General features: G+C 33.7%; 1 protein-coding gene across 2 annotated transcripts; it reads right to left on the reverse strand.

Annotated features, from left to right (window-relative positions):
• Window positions 1–5,992: 5,992 nt before the first annotated feature.
• Window positions 5,993–12,370, reverse strand: LOC128236185 (uncharacterized). 2 transcript variants are annotated; one of them, XM_052951076.1, is made up of 12 exons: window positions 12,258–12,370; window positions 11,497–11,814; window positions 10,905–11,201; window positions 10,463–10,768; window positions 10,049–10,351; window positions 9,506–9,820; window positions 8,782–9,000; window positions 8,218–8,337; window positions 7,626–7,677; window positions 7,390–7,406; window positions 6,578–6,675; window positions 5,993–6,233 (listed from the first exon to the last, which is right to left on the reverse strand). In XM_052951076.1, the coding sequence occupies exons 1-12, from the start codon at window positions 12,307–12,309 to the stop codon at window positions 6,003–6,005; spliced, it is 2,328 nt and encodes a 775-aa protein (XP_052807036.1). In that variant the 5' UTR covers window positions 12,310–12,370; the 3' UTR covers window positions 5,993–6,002. The 2 variants fall into 2 exon arrangements, with proteins under 2 accessions (XP_052807036.1, XP_052807035.1); XM_052951075.1 differs by having other exon boundaries at window positions 8,782–9,018.
• Between the last annotated feature and the right edge of the window lie 9,033 nt (window positions 12,371–21,403).

Here is a 21,403-nt window from a genome sequence, read left to right on the forward strand (position 1 = left end):
TTTGTGACAATCATGCTCAACAGCCAGGCCTTATTTTAGTTTAATTTAAGGTAAATGTCGATACCTGAAATTACAAAATACCGAACCCTCCCTTCTAGTATAATACTAGTTCGCATAATTGTTCGGATTTAAAAATATAATATTTTGTTCATCGTGTGAAACCGTCGTTTGTTCATTGTGTTTCACAAGCACTATTCTAGCTCCTTTTAATTATCTGTTCTGCAAGAAGTCAGTATACATTCATCGATATAAGTGGTAGGGCCTGTTCTTGTCAACAGGGAGGTAACACACAAACGACATCGTTCTACCCTTGTGGATATGAGGTTGATTGGAATTACATAATGGAAAGCGGCACACATTTTCAAACAATGCATTGTCCACACGTTAGGACAATCACAGGATGGGGCATTTTGTTTTAGCTGGACACGCTTAGATTGTATACAGCAACTCTGACTTCTACGCCGGATGTTCATCAAATACAAAATGAAAACAAGCTTAGAATCATTATATATGAAAGGTTAATGTCAAAGGCCATATCAAAGTATTAACCCATATAATGCTTTTCATTTATTTATATACATACGAAGAGTTTAAATCATATATCTATTTTGTCTGCTCTTTTTTACAATTAGATTTAAATTCAAGCCTCCTACAACACATTAAGCGACGTAATGTTTCTGTTTGGCCTGATCAAGTTGATTCTATTGGTCATTACTTTTGCGATCAGTGAACATAAAGTACACATGGTTTTGCTGTAATAATGTCAAATACGTTATGATATTCAGATATTTCTGGAAGATGTGGCGCTTTAGGTCTTTTAAGCCCGGTCGTTTTCGATACAGACGTTATATTGGGATATTTTCCATCTTATCAGTTTGTACAGCGCCAAGCTTTCACTAGACGAACGTGAAAGAAAACCATTCAAGGGAGGGCTGGAAAATATTCTAGCATAATTAAGGCTAATTTATTTGCTTTTCTGAATATATTAAAAGTATACCTTAAACTCGGATAACATTTTTGGGGGATTTAGTTGTATATGACCGATTGATAATCTACAATAATAGTTTCATATTCACTTAACCTATATCAGAGTAGAATTAATCAGAATCCGAAAGTAAGTAAAACACGCGCTGCTACGCACGGTGACCTTTTTATTCAGTAAAAAATATAAATCGAGTAAGTACAGCATGAACGGTATCGCGCGCTGACATTTTGTAGGTCATGTACATAGCGAGTAAGTACAACATGCAAGCTGACAGTCGCTGGACCTTATTTTGTCATATACATACCGAACAAGTACAACATGCGCGATAGCTCTTTTAAAGTCAATATACACCGACTTGTACAACAAGCGCGGTGTAAATTTTTATTTCATACAATCATAGAGAAAAATTGAAGCAACATTTCTCCTACTAAATGAAGTGTAATGTACATATATTATATAACATATTCTTAGTTAAATGATAAAAAATCGCAAAACTTAATACAAAGGCATATTAATAGTGTCTCCAGTGTCCGTCCTGTTGTTAAGTTGTGGCACAAAACAAAACACAAAACAAACTTCGTTATTGAGAAACACATGTACTCTTTTAAAACATTATAGCAGTGACCAGGAGACCCGAGGCTCAGTAGCAAAATGTTCAAACATAAACCCGGTTTAATGGCACTGGGTAAACGCCAAAGACATATAACATAACATCACAAACAAGAACATGTATATTCATAGTGCACATAACCATAGTGTATCAACAAAGAAAACATGACATAAGTGTTTCTTTCTTTTTTGTGTATATGCTATATGCAATTGTGTCACCAACAAGATACAACAATTGTTAAACATGATTGTATCACCCTTATGCACGAAATGAAATTTATTAAGGTATACAGTCTTTGCCCATGGTCAAGCAGTAATACAGTTGTCAATATGAGCAGAAGGAAAAACAATGTGAACGTCGTCAAGCCTATAGCTGAGTGATAAGTTCTAGGTCGTCATCCAAACTTTATCATAGAATGGAATTGAGATAAATATTTGTAACGGCCATTTGATTATCTGTAATATTTTGTCAGCGATTGTTTGTAAAAACATCAACAATAATTTAATCAACAATTGCAGAAATTATTATACTTTTGTATGAATTTCAATACTGGTTTAACCAGGAATATCTAGGTATATCTAAAAAAACGTGATGGCACGAAACAGGTTAAAGCCCCTTGAAAGGCAGGCGCCATTCCAATATATATGTTCCATAGTATTTTAATTCATTTTCCCACCAATAAAGTGAAATTACGGCTTTACTTCTAGGATATATGACCTAAGAAAAAAACTTAATATAAACACATATAAGACATCCTAAAACATGCTTGGAAAGACAGTATATTATACATAGTAGTAATATTTAGCTATAACGTTTACCAAAAAAGAATATTCTGACAAAAACGTGTTTTTCGTACTTATATTATATCATTAATATCATATATAATAAATTGGCTTAAAACAATTATGTATGACTATCTTTGAATTACTGTATAAAACATTTTAAAGGTTGGAAAAGGTGCTCCGGACAGATTTATTCATTTGAAGGCGATGTTTGTTAAATAATTAAATCATTATTTCACCAGTTAGTAGAATAAGTATTACGTTATTCTTCATTGTTTTCAAGTAACGATATATTTGTGGTCATTTTCGTTTTTATAAAAGTAAATATCATATTAAAGTATATAACCAAATGTTAATGGGTTTTTTCCTATGTCATCGACATATTGTGTTTTGAATTGTCTGTGAAATTTTGCTGAAATTCCAAAATAAAATCAACTCAATTTTCCTCAGAACTCATACACATGCTGTAAAACAGCCTGGAATTGAAGCGAAGACGTGTTATTTCAAATGCCACCATTCGATTTCGTGTTATATTAACCCTTTAATACCCTTTTCAATAAGTTTTCTGCGCTAAAGAAAACCTTTATAATTCATAACATATTCTTGAATGACAAATCATAATAACGTCACTAAAATCTAACTTGATGGTTCGAGGGCCGGATGGCAAGGGAGGTTACTAAGCTATTTCATAAAGGCTACATAAGATTTCATGAATGTATGTGCAAAATTTGAAATTATTTTAATAACTGTAAAGTGCATATAGTGTAAATGCATAGAATGTTATGTAATGGACTTGTATAGAGGTTCAAAGTATATATAAATTTCTCATTATCTCTAAATCTAACAACTGCACATTTAAGTTTATACCCTTACACAATACTTTTGTGGTATGAATATAAAACTTACATTAGTTCATCAATAATGACCAAATATTCACTAATCGAACATTACCTGCAAATCCAGATCTGCACTTATTACATTTTGGTATCAAGGTGCAGTGTTAACTGTAACTCGATAGTTTTGTGTATGATTCTTTCGTCTGAATAATATTTATTTCATTTGCAGACATAGTTAAGCATGTAAATATGCGCGTGGTTTCATATCGGTTTTCTTAAATATTTATAATACTAGGTGAATCCAATCTAAATGACGTAGGCAAAGAACGATGTCCCATGTATGACATATATAATGTTGAGATTGTTTCCGCTAACTTTGAGCTTTGTAATGTTCATAGAGTTTAATACCTAAAACGCAGATTTTGTTATTTGAGTTAATTGATCGTGCTATTTACAGTCATCACTACATCATCGGTGGATGTATAAGTCCGGAAAGTTAAACAAATGCGTTAAATGCGTCTCTTCTTATAAATAAATATAGAAACCACTGGCGCATACCCGCAATTAATTTTAGGAGCTTAAATGCACACTTTCGCCTTTATATCGTCAGATACAAACTGAATTAACACCATAAATACCAAAACTTGCCGTCAATCTTGATCTCTTATGTTTCCATTTCGAAAGTCATTCGTAAAATTCCACATTCGTGTTCTGTAGCTCCATGTTTCAACTCTTGGCAATACAAAGGAAGACGCGTTGGAGCATTTTCAAAGCTCAAACTAAAAGTTCTGGCATCAATGAGAGCCACCGTAATATAATACGCAATGAATGCTCGTTGAAGGAGCCAATGCAGTGATCTATTAACGATTTTCAGGACACATGTTTTCATATTTCTTTGTGTCTTCCATATGTGTTTACTAAGATAACGTTCAGTTTGAATTATCAATTTTCTTCAATGTATTTGGCGCCAATTTAATACAATATTAAGAGGAAAAACATTTATTCAGTATCAATATATACAACATAAATATTTGAATGAGTTCATTATGACAAACGATACATGCAAAGCAAGTCATATGATGCAAAATAGTAGGTGGATGTGAATTAAATCATATGATTTGATAACTCTTATGCATAATTACAATGATAATATGTACAAATCAATTTCAAACAATATTAATTATACCGGCTCATTACTCAACATATCAAGACAAAAATACAAGCATTTGTTAAGTATTTATAAAAATCTGATACCAAAATATATTGAACAACATATTCTTCCACTTCAATAAATCAATGACTATAATACAATCATGGGTACTATACATAAATTGTAAAAGAAGCTGCGATAATATTAAAAGAAATCATATGGAGCAAAGCAAACTAAAAATAACCATTAACAAAGTATTTAAATAAAAAAAGTGGTATGACAAGGATGTAACATTTATCAAACATGGAAGAGATTTTCTTTAATACCACCCACATATCCTTAGTTTTCCTAATGACTGGAAAACTGGCGCAAAAATTCAATGTCATAACATAGCATACACCTACTTACTCTGTGGATAAAATCAGGGAACATAAAAAAGATTAAAATTTACTGTAAACATCTTAACCCAAAAAGTAGGAATCGGGAACAAAATTACAAAAATGAATTTAAACTTAACTTAATCCAATGAATACATTGTTACAAAACTTCGGGAATTCAAAAACACAAGTATATAATGAATAATAAAAATAATGACAAGCTATATACATACAGGTGATAAAAGTTTTGCATATTAACACGTCCACGTGTTTTGGGAGGACAAATGACACTTTCAGTTTGTGGTGAATTCAAACGAACGTTTTCAACGGAGTATGATTGAGAGATCAACAATCTTAATTTCATTGTGAGTCATTGCCAAACTAATGGCTATCAAATGCATATTCTATTGCTGTTAGAAGACATTCAATTTTAAATAAAATATGTGAGGGAAGATAATAATGGTTGATATCATAGTCACATATCTTTCCTGAAAAAAGCATTGTAGAGAAAAGAATAGTAACAATGAAGAAGAAAAGTACTTTTTTATGAATGACGGTAACACTTTTAAAAAGCTGTGCTCGCGAATATAGTGGAATGATTTAGGCTCGTATATCTAAACGAAAATGTATAAAAAAAACACAAATATTAACCTGTTGTTATAAATAAATTAGTGATAATATGAAGTGAATTGCTTGAAATGATTGCAACCTAATGCTTTGTTTGCCTGACATACCTGTGTATACCTGTTCTATGAATGTCAAATCAGGGAATAAATTCAGTAACCAAACAATGTTTCAGTAATTATAATGTCTTAATATGAATAAGAGAAAAACTGCCAAAAAAGTACATGTATACAAGTCCACTCTTAGTGCCGAATAAATCAATTGTTAAAACAACAATCAAAGTCTCAGTATTATAAATAATATAAATATTTTCATTTTGTTTTTGATCAATTGGTCTTTGTTTCAAAAATATTCCTTTCTGTTCAAAATAAAATGTACAAGCATAATCATAATCATAGGCACTACAATATAGAAACAACACAATAAGTAAATTTATGTTAGATTGGTTTGTCTTTGATCTAGATCTTCGCTGATGTATTGTGGTACAATGATCTTCTTAAGCAGATATATGTGTTGAGGAAAACTCAGCATACTCCGTCGGCGTATCTATTTTCCTTGCAAGAATTCGGGCAGTAAAACAGAAACAGATATTTGAGGATTTGTTATGCCTTCTTATTTATAAGGGTAAAAGCTTCAAGTCACTGAATACACTCAGGAACACATAGTTTGGTTTTTGATCTAGTTTTACACTCGTCTGATGCATTTTGGCACGCACAATCTTCTATTTCAGGTTCCTGTGTTGAGGAGAACTCAATGTCAGCATACACCGTCGGCATATTATATCTCCTTAACGAAACTCTTGCGTTAGCCTCTTGTAGGAAATTGATGTCCAACTCGGCGTACGTTAGGCTGTCGTCATCATGTGGTTGCTGCAATATATATATATATATAATTGTCATAATTACCAAATGACATAATAAGTTTGCATATTAGTATTACAAATTACAGAGCCCATCGGAAAATGATCTTTGTTTGTTTAAACTTGCATGGCATCCGGAAGTATTATGTTACATATTAAACCTTTAAGACATGAAGCTTGGATTCTTTTTGAATGGTTGCACACCTGCCTTAACATTTGCAATTATTATGTTCTCTATATAAGTGGTCCTAACCTACACTTCAAACATTTGTGTTCATTGTACATTGTACTTTTGGATGACATTGCATCACATTCATTGACCTGAGGATAACATCGCAACGTGAAGTGAGTTACCTGCGTTTCAGTCCTCCGTGTGGCCGCCTGTCTCTGCACGACTGCGTACTGGACTCCTTCTGTTGTTATGTGTAGCACGCCATTGTCCGACGAGGGGACTGTTATATTCAGTTATCATTAATTAATATTATTAAGTCAATTTAGAGGGATCAAGCTTATTATACTAGGATAAAGTGATCTAGAACCAATAACATTAAACTGGATAAAATACCTAAATGACTGTCTTTGACAAGTGTGTGTGGCTAACAATGGTCACTATTTTATTAATTATAGCAATGCAATAAACCATTTCTTAACTTAATCAAACCTAGAATTCGCCAGGTTGCAACAGTCTTCACAATCGTAATATTTCATAAACATATTCATTTTATGCTTTCATTCTTTTTGGTTACAAAACCAAAACTGAATTTTTCAATAGTGTATCAAATAAAACAAAACATAGTTGTATATTTAAAGAAAACTACGGCATTTTAATTTGGAAACGTTTATAAAATAATTTGATTGTGTTATGCCGCTAATTTATATATGTTTATTTATTGAATTTGGATATGGTATGTCATCAATTGTGGTGTGTAATATAATGTATTTGAATGTTTCATGATTATAATGTGTATTTGCTTTTTTTCGTCCCGATGGAAAAGTAAAGTAACTTACAGGATATTTAGATTCTTAACTATAAATAACCATTGCTAAGCACAAACAACTCTAAAGATGGATATTTATATCCACTGGTGATGATCAGATTTTCACTGGGTATACACAGTATTTATGCATGTACGTATAGTAAAGTAAAGTATAAAAAAGAATCTTACCGCTGTGATTTTCAACACTGAAATAAGAACGCAACAACTGTTTAATAAGTACTAATACGAGTAACATGTATATATGCTCTCAAGAATCATTAGACAAAGCATTGCTTGATCTCCAGCGTAAAAATGTACTGGATCAATAGCATTTTATTTCAACAATTAAATATATCAAGCTCTGTAACATGCAACCGACATTTACGATTGTGAACCAAAACAACAAAATGACAAATGATACATACTTTTCGGTGTTGTTGACTGCGCTAATCTTTTGCCGTTTAAGATATACACATCCTAAAAAAATGGATATTTCTAAATGAATAATCACTATTAGTGCTCAAAAGTTTGGTCAAAGTGTCTATATAGATATTTTTATATTTTGTATTAATAGTTGATTCAGAAAACTCATTTTCTTTTGGAACTTTATACGCAATATTTAAATATTGATAATATAAATACACATAAAATTGAAATACAAATAAAGAAAATTCGAAAAGATAGATACAATGCTATTGTTTTTACTTTATGTTTTTTTTTTGTACAAAAAATTTATATTCCATTATGGCAATTGTCCATTATGTAAATCAGACTGACAACCTACCTAAAAATAATGTAATGTCCAACTAAAACAAAACAGAAAATTGGAAAAATGTCTTACGGACTGTTTATATCTTCGTACGCTAATGATACCATTTGTTAATGCAGTGGAAACACATCATTGTTTATTCCAAATGGTTCTTTAGAAACGTCACGGTCTGACTGCTTGCAAAAAAATGACTTTTACTGCATTCAACAATAAAAGAGATGAGATAATTCATGAACTTAAATCCTTACTTCCAATTACAAACAGGATGCAGAGTCCACAGATCACGCCTGTTCCAATAAGTACACTGTTGACAGAAAATGGGAATGTTAACGAAAACGTCTGAATGCCACTTCCCTTGGATTGACTACCTGCAATAGTTTGTTTCTAATGCATAATTAAATTGCAATGTTTTAAAGCGACGAGTTTACAGATTATATGTGGGCAATATGTTGTTTACTATTTGTTTATACTAAATTGTTTACTTTATGTTAATAAATCAGCTCTCAGTTGCAACAGGCAGGTTCTACTTTGAACATTTTTTTTTATTTAAAATCTAAGTCTTAATTGATTTCATTTTCAATAGCGTTACTAACTGACTTCGGCAAAATAAAGCATTTTCTGTCATATCTATACATATTTATTAACAACACAGCTTAAATTAACTATTGAGGATGTTAACTTATCGTTACATCCTTTTTGTTTACATGTGACATGAGATTATTTTGTCTAACCCTATCATATGAACGAGTCCCTTAAACATACAATTTCGTCAATTATACATATTACCAAACTCAGAACTGTTAATTACAAACCATCCGCCGTCTTTGAACATGATACGGCTAATGAAATCGTCAGAAGATCCTGTGATTTGCAAATGTCTGTTTTTTCTCTATCCCCCGTGTTCTTCAGTGTTAACTGACATTTCTCTGCTATGTTACACGTCTTTATTTCAGTGATATTTCCACTCTCCAACCGAAGCGTCCACTGTCCTTTAGCATTGCAGCCATCCACAGTACATTTTACGACCATTTCTGTTTTCGAAGGTAAATCTACAGGTGAAGTCATGTTAAAAATAAAAGTCGGATCAGCAAAAATGTAAGCGTAGAAATTGTTTAGGACAAAAAACAGTAAAGCTTCTAAATTGTTCAAAAATAGCTAGTATACCTTTTTTTAGACGTAAACTATCAAACATCTGCTATAAATGGATAATACATGGTATAATGAATATCATGATATAAATAAACATTTATTCAAAGAACAATGTACATCGTTACTACGAAAAGTAGTGTATAAAGTTGTTTCAGCAAGATACAAGGTAAAAGGAATTCACAAAAGATAAAACGACAAGTATTAAAGATTTAATCTAAATCTTTTACAAATAGGCAAAACTGAATAAATTAAAAATAAGATAATATATAAGTACATGCCGGGAGATCGATTCCGTCGGAAGAAGAAAAAACATTGAAATGGCAGTCACGGCGTTATTGAGCGTGCGAACGCAAGTCAAGACAAGTTACAATAAGACCGAGTACGTACCTTCAGACGGTACTTCATCGTCTTTATATGAATGAGATGTTCTGTTATTACATCTTGTTGAACATGTAATATTTCCTCCAGCCATTTCTTTAGCGACATTGTACATCTCATAGGAATTAAAACGATAACTATTCCCTCCAATAGTCAAATTGTACCTATCAACGTTCCTCAAAGTATCGTCGTCGCTTAACCATTCTATTTTGCAAGGGCGATTTGATTTATCCGTTTCAAAAGACAAGTTAAAAGAACAGACATAAACATTGTTGTTATTGTCAATATTTTTGGCTATGTTAATCAAAAGGTCCGACGGCGGAGCTGAAACAAAACAGAACAGGACAAACTATTCAATGAATCTATGATTCAGAAGACATAAACATATAATGTTATTATATTGTTATTAAATTTCAAAGAAACACACTCCGGAAAAAAGTTACATAAAATATTTATCTTCTAGTAATGCAGAACATTCCCAATGGGAATTATAGGTATCTTGATGTATTATGCCTTATCTTATACAATCGATCCAATCCGAGTTTAACTTACATTTCATACTGATAATTTTGCATACTGAGACATGTTCTAGACCAAAATCATATTTGCTTTTCCTGGTGCAGCACATCTCTTTTCCATTCCATTTTTTGTTAGCCTTAGTCACCATTGCTGAACTTATAAAAGTAAGAGATGATTCATGAAATGTATTAGTTTGTTGAACATCACCTAGTAAGATTTTGTCAACGTATATATCTATTGTCGGAGCTGGGAAAGCATTTCGCACTTCACAGATAGATGAAGAGTTTTCTCCATGAAGGAATTCAGGAACTGTTAGAACAGGCAGGCTACCCGTCTCTGGAAATGAAACATACTGATTTAAAAGCATTTAAATTTGTACACAATCTATTTTTTTCAAACAAAAATAATGAATCAAAGCTTGTCAATATGTGTCTCAAATTTTCTTACCTACGCTACATAGAACGCCGTGCACTTCGTAAGGTGTTTCAAGGGCTGCATTAGAAACCTGACATGTCACATCTCGTCTAGACATTCCGGCCATTTCTTGACAAACGTTTCGGTATCGGTACGACCCTTTATTCCCTTCGCTTTCAGAAAGAACAAATGAATCCTGTCCTATTAAAAGTAACACTTGAACGGGTTTTGTTCCATTTTCAGTTTTGCAATCAACGTCGGAGCCTCCGTAAACATAAATGCATTTTGTTGTATTAAAGTCAGAGAATTTGGGACCAAGAACTGGGTAACCCGGTCTCTCTGAAAACCAACACAAATCATTTTTATCATTTGGAATACATTATAAACTTTTAAATGCAAACAAATCTAAAGGTTATCACATTGCTGCTCATGAATGATTATCTGGTAAAATAGATTTTTAGTAAAAGCAATGTACCTGGAATATGAAGCTGCACAGAATCCGTTTTGCTTGTTGGATAGCAATTCAAAGTATACGTTCCTTCATTTCTTTCTTCGAAGTTAATTATACTCAATATGTACAACAATTCAGAGACGATTTTCTCTTCGTAAGAGCCTCCTTGTAGCTCAATGACCTGGGTGTTTTTCTTCCATGTTCGTGTAGTGTTAGTTTGGCGCCGTATAAAATAATCAGACGGAAAATATCCAAGTTTGACAGACGCTCCGCGAACAACCGGACTCAGAAGCACGAGAGCTCCACATTGCCCAACAATTTCTGCAAATATAACTAAACAATATTTTTTTTTCTAACAATGACATTTATTCCTTACAGATTGATTAAATTGTGATATTCTCATTGTTCGCATTTTTAGCTGATTTACATTGAATGTTTTGATAATTTTAAACGAAGAAACTACATGGACAGGCCTTGTTGCAAACTCCTACAACGATTGTGTAAAAAAAGACTTTAATGAGTAGAACCTGAAATGATTTCAAACAGGAAAAACCATTCAACAAACACAATCAATAAAAGTTAAAGTTACCGCCTCGAAACGGTCAGTGATAATTACTTTTCATAGTCAAAGATGTCATGCTTGTTTTAATTGTATTGTTTGATGAACATCCAGCGTAGAAATTAGATCCGTTGTATTCAATTGAAGGCGTCCATTTTAAAAAGAATGACCTATCTTCAGAATATATTTTAACATTTGTCCCATTCATTGTTTGGAATATTGTGTCCCCGTCTTTTATGTACTTCCATTCTACGTGACATCCCCAAGGGTGGAACGGTGTCGCTTTCAGTGTTACCTCCCTGTTTACAAAAGCTGGTCCTACCACTGATATCGTTCCGTAATGGTTTGCCGCTGCGCAGACGTAGGCAAGAAGAACTGAAATAGAGGTTTCAAACTATTTTCAAATACACATCTCATCCTAAATAACGAAGCGGTTAAACTTAAACTATAATTAAATATTATTATGAAAAGTCCGATTGTTAACAAACGAGAGGGACACACAGGTTATAGGAATGAAATATCTAAAATTATAAGAACAATTCATGAACCATAGACGTAGGAAGAAATATACGTTATATTGCTTTTTCTATTACATTTCGCATTAAAATAACATATAAATAAGTAGTAGCAGTAAAAGAAGCAGAAACAGTAGCAGTAGTTGTAATATTAGTAGCAAGTAACAGCAGCAGTAGCATGTAGCAGTAGCCGTAGCAAAAATAGTAGTAACACTAGTAAGTAGTTAATGTAAATATCATAATAACTATTTTCTAGTATTGAAATTATTAAAAGTATTGAAGTGTTTTACTTATCCAACATACAAGAATTGAGTACGGCAAGTTGTGCACATATAATTATCCATTGTCGTGGCATATCTCTGCAAAATTATTTATTCATGAATGCGAATGTTTTTGTAAGGTCTATTCATTGCCAATTGTGTTACACGCATAACTTATTATTTCAAAAAATAGAAACCGACCATCACTTTTCACAAGGGAAGATATGTTTTGGTTGCACGTTCTCTCCACAATTGTTTAACTGGAGTTCAGGAAACGCTTATGTTATACTTTCGATTCGACAATGGATTAAACTGTACTTGTAAGAATAGGAAAGTCGTTTTCATCCGCAGTCAGACGTTATACTATTTAACCTTGTAGATCATTCCAAAAAGGAAATTAAATATGTATAACACTGTTCATAAATGTTGCATCGTTAAGTGTTCCAAACCGCAATAAACGTGACCTAGAATTGAAAGATTTTCTAGTTTATATTTCGTAAACAAAAGCATTCAAAATAATATCAGTAGTCTACACTCTCTTTCTTCTTTAAAGACAATACTACTAAGATTTCTGATGAACAAATAAGCTCGTCGTTTCATCGATAACAATGTTTAATTTTTATGCACACTGACTCAATATTTGTGTAGCATTAGAAAGTCTAGAACGCTGATAACTGATAATTAAAATCGAGCAAGATCTTTCAAGACCATAACAATCTCGTTAGAACCATATTTTTCTCTAAACTTTGTTACGATACCGAAACAGTACGGGAAAGCCAGACATCTCAAAATTTCAATAATCGTAGATGGTATACCTTGAGTAGAATCTTTCAAGACAAAAACTGATTGTTTGAAATATGTTTGGGGTATTTGTTTTACATACTATTTCTCTACTCATTAAAGATTACCAAACTAGTATCCAAAATTACATCCAAAATCACATAACTAGTAGATAGTAGGTTAACTTGAGTAGAGTGTATGTGACCATGTTGTGCAGTCATAACGTCGGTGTATGACTTAAACGTCCGTCAACTAGTAGTGTGTACATTGAGAAATGTAACCTAACCCGTATGGAGGCTATTCGTTGCCAAAGGTCTAGACGTGTATGTGTGTTTTTTAGGTTTGTATCATTGATGATTTACCAATTTACATTTTACAACCGCCAACTCATCGGTTGTATGTTTACATTTTACACTGCACATTTTCATTTTTCATTGTACCGATTGGAGTTTTATTCTTGTTGCATCTATTCAACAGACGGTTCAGTCGTGTTTATAAAGTTGTGTATGTTAAACACACGTCATTCTGTGAAAGTCACATGCCGGGTTTTACCTTGCGGTGTGTAGAAGACAGATTTCAGTTCGTAGTTCTACAAAATACATTGTATAGTGATAACTTTTCATTCGCAGTTGAACATGTTTACGAGATGAATTTAATTTTATTTATAGATAGCTCTGCCTTAACCATGCCTTAACTCCTCCTTACGTCTTTTGGAAATTTCCGCTATCACTCGGTTCTATTTAAACCAGTTATGGATACTTTGGACCATGTACATTGCGAACCTTATTATGGACATTATGAATCATCTATATTATGACACTATGGACTATGATTTGGAAACAGGATAGATTATAAATCATTTCATGTCGAATAAAATAATATATTATATTACAACATGTTTTTGTCTATATAATAGTAATTAATACGCACATATGTCATGAAATGAGATGTATGCAAAATGATACTTGACTCAAACACAACAAAATGTAAGTCTTTAGCATTAAATTATACTTTTAAAATGAAAAGTCCCATTGTCTTTTTTTTTTCTTTTAAAGCTGCACTCTCACAGATTGACCGTGTTGACAACTTTGTAATTAGCCAATTTTTGCGTAAATGTCTGGATACCGGTGGTATAAGACTGCTGACAAAAGATCAGATACAATTTTTAAGTTTTACGTTCGCAAATTGATGTTTTATGGCTAAAAGTGATACTACAGTAACATTTTAAGAAAAATGAAAAATGTCGGCATTTTCCAAACAATTTAGATCTGTTTTATTGTGAGAAATCTTATTATTTGTATAGAAAGCATGCTGCCAACATCTGCCGAGTCTGGGACCAAGAAAAGGTTGTCAAAACTGTCAATATGTGAGAGTGCAGCTTTAAATTACTATAAACACGATTTTAAATTCTACCATTAGAGGACACTTTCTTGCCTTTTTGCAACGTTTAAGATTGCAAGTAATATTAGATTATTAAAATTTAATTTAAAATTTACGAAGAAAAAAATCAAAATTTTCATTAAGTGGAAATTATTCACTAAGATGGCCCAGAGGTTTCTTACCTGGTATCTGGAACTGTATGGATAAAATACACTAAGATTACAACTTCATATAACTCGTACATTATACTGTAACGAATATTATTTCAGAGGTAATTAATAAAGTATCTTAATAATGAAGTCAATTTATTGCTAATAAACAAGTATTACTTGCTGCTAGCTTTTATACCCCACTCACACTCAACAGTCAGGGCTTTTTTCACATTTAGGTGAAGCGGACCTAGCACTTTTGGAGGGGAAAAATCGCGCGTTTGTTTTTCTAATCTAAGACTCACGATATCTATTTTTTTCATGTTCTTGAAATCCCCCACTTGATTGTTATGGTTCACAGTGGCAGATCCCGTAATTCATAACTGGGGGACACAAGTGGGTTGGAGGGCTGTTTTTCCATCCACATGGATATTTTGTTTATATGATGTATTGAAATTACACGTTTACACCATACATGCTTATTAAGATAGTAAATGTATAACATCAGACAAAACTAGGTGGATATCATTATGATGTCCATCAAAAGTTTCGTGAGTTTGCTGGAGCAGGTTTTGAACAGGGACTTGCGTTAGAGGGGCGTTACTTAAGGGCACAACTTTTTGGACATGATCCCTCTAGTGGAAATGACATTAATATGTTTAAAATGTGGAAAGTGGGGTTAAGGGGTACTCCCCTTAGAATATTTCAAATATTTTTAGTCTGAATTGGTGCATTATGGCGTAATTAAGTACTTTTTTCTGAGAATTATTGACAAAAAAATAACCTATAAGTTTACTTGCGGGCCAACTGGGGGGGACACAGGCCCTACAGCCCCCCTCCCCCACTGAATGACCCGCCCATGGTCCACTTGTAAATAAAATAAATGAACAATTTCTGCTTGCTTGGGTATATAAGTAAAATAAACTGACAGTGGCAGTATAAATTTGGGTCCGTGAGCCCAGCTCAGATACACCAACAAATAGCACGTCTACATTGACAAATGTAAGAGATATTTAGTGGGAATTACACGTCTGGACTTTTGGCAACGAATAGCATCCATAAACCCTGTTACTAAAAAAAACATGTATTTGATGACGTTGTTAAACAGACTCTGTCCGTTTGTAAATATCCATGCTCATACAAAATACAAGTAAATATATATGGTTTCTTAGAAAGCTCTATTAGTAGATATTAGTTCTTCTCAATCAATTGCCTTCATTTAAGTATAACCTTAACAAGAACAGAACTACAGTAACCAAAGTATATAATGATGTTTATCGCTAATCTAGTGTTGACTGTAGAAGACTGCGTGTGCACTGTAGAAGACTTATCGAACAAATGTTTTCCAAAGAAATGGTCGATATCCCCTACTGCCATTGTGGAGACATCGAGGATACATATCATTTCTTCTACACCTGTTCATTATATCATTCTCAGAAATAAGCAATTTTTTACCAATATCAGGCCCTTGTCTCTCCAAATATTAGAAAGCCCTAAACGAGTTTCGAATGATACCCCATCTGTCTTACCCTCGAGGCTCTTCCATAAATGAATATGAAGACCCTAACCCTACATCACTACAGAATACTCAATTCGGCAAAGCGGTCGAGATGATACAAGACTTAGGTTAGAACTGTAACTTGTTTAAGATGGACATCAAAAATGCGTTTAAACTTATTCCAATCCAACCTAACGACTTCTCGTTACTAGATTTTCATATATTCGTTTTATTACGACGAGTCCCTTCCGTTCGGGAGCTCAATTTCGTGCTTGAGCTTCGAACGCTTCGCTACATTATTAGAGCATTGTCTTAAATCGCATATGTTATCAGGGATGCGTATATACTAACTGGACGAGTTCTATGGTGGACAAGGCCGAAACTTCATGCCTCGTTCTTATTTTTTCATTCAATAGCAATATGCAGCAGTTAAATGTGCCAATGACACAGGACAAGACTTAAGGCTGCTCGGATGTACTGGTTTTTCTCGGTTTAGAACTAGACACAAATGAGATGGTGGTACGAATTCCAAATAATAAGATCAGTGATGAGGTAGCGAAAATTCAGTCAATGCTAAACGAAAAGAAGGCCAAGGTTAAGGAAGTGCAATCACTTACTGGCTCCCTACATTTGCTGAAGGGCCATTGTAGCTGGTCGCCCCTGTTGTAGGCGATTGATAGACTAAATATATGGGCTCACACAACCACTTCATTATGTTTGACTTAAGAGATCTGTCCGGTTGGATTTGACTATGTCGCTTTCGTTTTCCGGAGTCATTACGGGGTATCAGTTTTTCACGACCACTTCTGATCGTCTAATGATGGTGGACACTTTTTATTCGGATAGCTCGGAGGGGGGGGGGGGGGCACGGACAGGATTTCGAAATATACTTTCACGGTAAGTGCCTGGCGGCGGCATGGCCGGCAGAATGGCACCAAGGGGGTTTTCTACAGACATTATAGTCCTAGAGATATTCCCAGTTTTGGTTGCAATCTTCATTTAGGGAGTAAGCTTGAGAAATAAACGTATTTAATTCAACTTCGATAACGCAGCAGTGGTCCAAATTCTTAGTACGCTTACATCCAAGTCAGATAGGGTCGAATCGGTAGAATTTAGACGTTCAAGTCATTACAAAACTATGTATTTATTCGAGCGCAACATGGCCCAGGCACCAGCAATAAAATATGTGACACTCTGTCCCGTTTCCAGATGGACAAATTCAGGCGACTGGTATTGGAAGCAGGCCTCGAACCGCAACCATTTGCGGTTCAACTCTTGAGAGTCTTCAACGCAAATCCCGCGACCTTCTGCAGAATGCAATTGCACCCGAAACGCTAATTATATAACGTCTCACAGCTTTCGCATAAGCAGGGCTACAGACCTTGCCATCAAGGGTGTGCCCGATAAGATAATTACAAAAATTGGGCGTTGGACTTCAGACGCATTCAAAAGATATATTCGGCAACAAGCGAAATTCATGCAGGGCCAGGTAATATTAGAGCTTACCTGGTGCGTGAACTATGTTTTAATTTGGGAGTTTTTAACGCTAATATGCCTCACGTGTTTATTTCACAGACATCTGTGTCCTGGGTGATTTTATCCCGCGTCGGGCTGGTGAAAGAGCAAGGCTGAGGGGACTGCCAAACTTGGGATTACCTGCGTCCATCATAATTATTCACTTGGGGGGAAACCACATCGGGCAAATCCTCTGTGAGGCAATCGCCATCCAAATCACCAAGGAGAACCGTTACCGGTCGGCTTTTGTAGATTGTACCATTATTTGCGTTTATATCTTAGACCAGTTAAAATGGCAACCCACTGATTTCTCACGAAAGGCAATACAACCCATAAGAAGGCGGCTGAATAGAGAGGGTATGAGTTGGGTCAGGGCTAATGGGAAAAGCGGCTTGCTAAGATATTGAAATTGATACTTGTGTTCCGGGTGGTAAATTTATTGTGGCGTAAAATGATGTCGACGGTTTTGACTGTTGGCACTAACATAAGTATAAGACTCATTAATTTAATGCGCAATGCTTTAATTTACCAATGCTCACTGGATATGTGGCCTATCCTGGGTTTAAGTAGTCCTGGCTTTTTGTACTCTACACTGGGTTAGAGGTTACAGTCCACTTATTTTGATTTTGTCATAGTAATTGCGTTAATATTAATGGCAGGCAGGGGTCGGGTATAAGGGGTTCAACAGTCTTGTATGGACTTCAGGAAGTATATTTCCGACGGTTTACCATGTGTCAAGGTTGCGGTGCTGGTGGTAGTAATCAGCACGTGTCTTATGTAACGTTGGAGCTTGTAGCTCTGGTATATGGTTCGGACAAGTTCCGGTATAATTTTGTATTGTGACCTCTTACAAGACGCTACTATTAATACATATCAATTAACGAGACAAGACCGCCGGTAATTTGTGCCACTTTGCGGCCTTCGAAGCCACCACTTTTACATGTTATTAATGCATTGCATTTTATTTTATGTACGCACAATGTTAATACACCGTTAACCTCCCATATTAGCGGGACAATAATAAAACGTAAAACGGTATTGGTGTCAAGTTACTTTATATCGCATGATACAAATACTATATACTATACTTGTCTAAATAGTGCATTTTTGTGGATTTGAGATGTTTACATACACTTTCAAAACAAAAAGTGTTTATTTATTAAGACTGATCGATCGGATATTCGTTTACGTGATTCATTTGAAATTTAGCTTTTCAAAGTTTTCTCGTCCGAGATTGCGCGAATCATACGCGTAGAGCTTACACAAGCTATAATACAAGTACCCGCTTTATTTCTCTACTTTAATAACACTCGAACCGTCGGATAACGTAACCAAAAGGAACGCACACAAACATATAAGTCAGAACAGAAACACTAATTTATCAAACATAAATGATCAACTGTTTTTTTATTCGTTCGCAAAGAGTTACCTCGTCACATATTGTCACGTATGCAAATGCTTGTTGCTTGTCTTTAGACTCTGTATCCATCTTTAAACAAGAATTGGACACTTTCAAAAAAAACACCAGGGAACAAACATAACTTGAGAGCACATCAATATCATTATTTATATTAATCATTCATTAAGGGTCACCGCAGCATATATTGCCAAGCGAATTTAAAAGCATGTTTCTTATCTTTAGACTTTTGTCATAACTTTTATAAGAATTTTTCACTCCTGTACTCGACACAAATAATACACGTATCTTTTTTCTTCATCATGACATATCAATGTAACCTGTGTCCGCCATTGATACTTCGGCATCATTGCCTGTATCTTGTAGAGGGACTTCGTAAGAATGTTGATCTTCTTTTGAAATGATGTGTTCGCTGTCGATTTTTCTCAACTTAGTCAGCCTGATTGGCTCACTTCTGTCTGTTTTTGAGATTGGTGTCTTGTACTCGGTTGATTGTGTACAGGGACTCGTCTGTCTGCTGAAAATCCCGGTACTCTGCAATACAATTCATATAAAAATTAAGCATAGACTAATGTACCACACAGCGAGCATATTGACATTTTCATAGCGAAACTTATTTACATATCATCAACATTATTCATTCATTTCAAATGAAAATACTTTGATGTGATCAATTAATTATAGTTGAAAAGGAGACTTTTGTGAATAATTACTTTTCTTGTTCGAATGTTTTATCAATTAAAATACCTGACATATAACGAAAAGAAGAAACTAAAATTCAAATAAAAAACTATTCAATTTCCTGCACGATTGTCATTTAAATTATGTTAACAACTATTTTAAAACATATAATAACTAGATCATTTTGCAAAGTCATTCTCGTTGGTACGATGTTGCACAAGAGTGTGGTCTTTTTTTGTGAGAGAATCCGAAACATCCGGAGAAAACCCACTTGTTAAGCTTGGTGACCAAACTCACATACGCCTGTGCCATTTAGATTAATTTTAAACAAGGATCTTTAATTTATCCGTGTACTTTATCTGCGGTGTCTATAGGATCTATTGTGAATACACCGTCTTATAATCGGTCATAGATGACACTGTGTTTCCTTTGGCGCACGTCTGGTAAACTATAACAATAAAGAAATAAAGATTATGGAATTCGCATCGCAAATTTATATTGCATTATTTTTGTATATATTATTCCTTACAACGAGTCTGTTCATTGAAATGGCCCTAGACTCATATTCATGTCAAAAACGTTTCAAATAATTGTAAAACACACAAACAATAAGTATTGTCATGGAAACTGTCTTTACTGTGTATAATTAAGATCTTAGTTGGTCATTTTCCTACTGATATTTATTAAATATAGTCAACAAAAGGATGGTTATTGTTATCATAATATATATCAACATCTACAGATACTTAGCCATAAGTTTTCAATTGACTGTTTTTATTGCTTATTAGTGTTTGGAATCGGACTGAAATATTACTATAGATAATCGGTTGATGAAAACAATCAATGATCGATTATTAATCGATTTAATCATTATTTAACTATCTTTGGTCATCATACATAAGGCATATAGATACACTACATGAACCAGTTTAAGAAAACATGTTCCCTTACAATATTATTTGTACATTTATTTGTATAAATTACATTATTTATTCAGAACGCAACTATGCTTTAGTGTTTACAAGATACTATTACAGATCATGAGACCGCAGGCTCTAAATTTTGTGTACGGTATTGAATACATGTGTAAAGTAAACACAAAGAAAAATATCAATTTCGTTTTGATAATCAGTCAGTAACAAGTAAATCAAGCAGTTGAATATTCTGTATGTTTTAACATTTTCTTTCAGAAAACTGAGAAAACTAAATTCTTATATGATATAAGAAGTAAACAATAACATTTTAAAACCACAAAAGTGTGATGTTGAGAACCAATCCTTTTGCAGTTAAATTACAAAAAAAATATTGTAATAAGGTACTGTAGTGAGCTACTGACATGATAATATGACTAGATAACACAACATAGTACCACATGAACATTTCAACATTAACATGTATTGACCAGAAACAAAATATATTTTCAAGACAATCTTTTAACTGGTAGTCGGTAATGGTTACATCTCTTGTTTCTATAATCGATTGTTCAAATTTCACTATCGATTGTCGCCGATGAAGGCCTTTCCGATCAATTGTCGATTGTAACTGATCATCGGCACAACACTATTGCTTATACTTCAGTGTTTTGAGATTTCATTAAGTTTCAAGTAATATGTTTCATATACTATATCAATATAATGTTCTTTTTTTTAATAATGATATAGATAGACTATACTAATGTTCTGATGATCAATTATAATGAAAAAATAACTGGTATGTTCCTGAAATCAGTTTTTCTTCTTTCATCTTGTCGATTTTGTTCAGTTGTAATC

The sequence above is a fragment of the Mya arenaria genome, chromosome 5, assembly GCF_026914265.1.
Source record: "Mya arenaria isolate MELC-2E11 chromosome 5, ASM2691426v1".
In the NCBI taxonomy this organism is placed as follows: domain Eukaryota; kingdom Metazoa; phylum Mollusca; class Bivalvia; order Myida; family Myidae; genus Mya; species Mya arenaria.